Source organism: Propithecus coquereli, unplaced genomic scaffold (assembly GCF_000956105.1).
Source record: "Propithecus coquereli isolate 6110/MARCELLA unplaced genomic scaffold, Pcoq_1.0 Scaffold230, whole genome shotgun sequence".
Taxonomy (NCBI): Eukaryota; Metazoa; Chordata; class Mammalia; order Primates; family Indriidae; genus Propithecus; species Propithecus coquereli.
Window position 1 is genome coordinate 865330 of NW_012147842.1, and position 2438 is coordinate 867767.

At 34.1% G+C, this 2438-nt stretch overlaps 1 protein-coding gene across 1 annotated transcript in view; it reads right to left on the reverse strand.

Annotated features, from left to right (window-relative positions):
- STAP1 (signal transducing adaptor family member 1) overlaps window positions 1-2438 on the reverse strand; it is a 60455-nt gene that overhangs the window by 20400 nt on the left and 37617 nt on the right. The window contains 1 exon segment of the mRNA XM_012645339.1: window positions 422-491. Within this exon segment, the coding sequence (XP_012500793.1) occupies window positions 422-491 (70 nt within the window).

The window sequence follows — 2438 nt, forward strand, 5'->3', positions numbered from 1 at the left end:
TCTATTAAGAGAGGATTTCTGACCTTCTGCATGGGAGGTATTAGTGGTCTAGGAATTCACAGATTTACTCCTGTTAGAAGTAAACACATTCAAATACACACATTGTAACTGGAGGATGTAAAGCCTGTTTAACAAATACATCTTTCTCTCCCTGAAATAATTATTTTGATAAAGACTTGCAAAGAAAAGTGGAAAAAATTTTTAGAAGCAGATTATCTTTTATTCTGTCTCACCCACCTGTTCTGGCATCTCACTTCTCACCCTGTATATCTGCCACCTTCAGGGCTCCTTAACTTGGCTATTTTTTGCCAGTACTAGGTCCCTAGGAAAGAAGTCTGCTTTTCCATCTTTCTTTGTATTCTATAAGGCAGGTTTGGGAGGAATTGAGAAAAATTTCATCAACAAAGAAATAGCTACTTACAGGTTTTTCCAGTTCAATAGTGTAATTTTTTCCTACACTCATCACTTTGTAGTGCTTGATTCTTGGCATGCTAAAATGAAAAAAATGGTTAATCTTCATTTGATTGTAGGATTGGTACAATGCAAACTAATAAGTATAAAATATCACCTATATAGTAAACCTATGTTCCCATGACTATAGCTTGGTTGGCAAAAAATCGCCGGTGGTTTTGTTCTATTTACATGGTTTGCTGTGTTCCTTTTTGGGGGATTATACACTAGGATATAGGAAATCTGTGTCATTGAGTGAGTGAATGAAAAAGAATAAATAGAGAAAAAAGAACTGAAAATCTTTTAGGTAGAAATAATTTCTTTAAATGTTGGTAACTTACAAAGTAGAAAACATAAAATCCTGTGTAAGCATATATAAATCAAATATATATTCTCTATATTAGAAGTGGAAAGAATTATTGAAAGCAAATTGCTTTCTACTCTACCTCATCACTGATCTAACCAGCAAGACCTCAATAGCTGTTTCTGATAGCTCATGTATCACTCTGGATATCTGCTAACTTCAGGGCTGACTTAGAGATACAGAAAATTCTAGGTGTTAGGCACTATATGAACACATAGATGGGAATGTAAGTACAGTAGATGAATCTTAATGTCTTCCTCTTGTACAGTTACGTAGCACTCTAAATTATTACCACTCTAAACATGGTATTTTATTGATTATGAACTGCTTATGAACAAGAAGCATATTCTATTCTTTGTATTCCAGCATTAGATACACAATAAATATTTATGAAACTGAATTTAAAAATATAACATTAGGAGCCCACCTCCCAGTGCTATCTGCTAGGACTAAATGAATTTATATTGAGATCATAAGTCAGTGTCCATGACAGTTAGTTTTGAACAAGAGTATGTTTGTGTTGAATTCCCTTGATTCATATGGCAAGAGTATTAGGACCAAAACTTTTTCTAGTGTTGGCAAGTTAATAGCATTTATCACGTTGTCATTTGCTTGAACAACAAACTAATGCAACTTTTGTTCTATGTAGAGAAGCTAAAGCAAAATTGTTCATCAAGTTAATCTCGATTACAGGGCCTTTTCCACCTTTTTTTGTTTGTTTGTTTGTTTTTTACCACTTCTCCCTTCATTTCCAGTTCACATTTCTCTAGGACTGAACTACACCAAAGTCTTCTATTCAGGGGACTTTTTCCTCATCCACTGTTATATCCAAATCTCATCTTAATTATATATCACATTGGAAAACAGCTAATAAATTAATTCCAATGGCCCACTTTCAAAACATGGAATAAAACCTAACCAACACTTTCCCCTCCTAAAAGAAAGTATTCCTTAATGCTGAAACTTCAGGAGTCAGTTATAGATGGGTGAAGGAAACATTATGGGACAGAGGAGGTCTTACAAGTACCCTTTTGGAGTCGTTCGCTCTGGCTTTACCTTTGCCTCTATCACAAAAAGATCTTTGTAATCCGACAGTTACTTTTGAAAACTCTCCAATTTCAATTAGAATTCCTATATTTGTGTGAAATAAATGGTTGCTATTCTTTGGAAGACCAATTAAAAAAATTTGGTTCAAATTCTGGTTCTGATACAGTGGAGAAAGGATATCTCTTCAATAATAAATGGTGCTGGGAAAACTGAAAATCCATATGTAGAAGATTACTAGACCCTTAACTCTCACCATATTCAAAAATCAAATCAAGATGGATTAAAGACTTAAATCTAAGACTTGAAACTATGAAACTACTAAAAGAAAACATTGGGGAAACACTTCAGGACATTGGTCTGGGCAAGGACTTCTTAAGTAATATCCCAAAGCACAGACAACCAAAGCAAAATTGGAGAAATGGAATCACATCAAGCTAAAAAGCTGCACCGCAAACAATCAACTAAGTGAAGAAATGACCCACATAATGGGAGAAAATATTTGCAAACCATCCATCTAACAAAGGATTAATTAATAACTAGTATATATAAGGAGTTCCAACAACTGGATAGGAAAAAT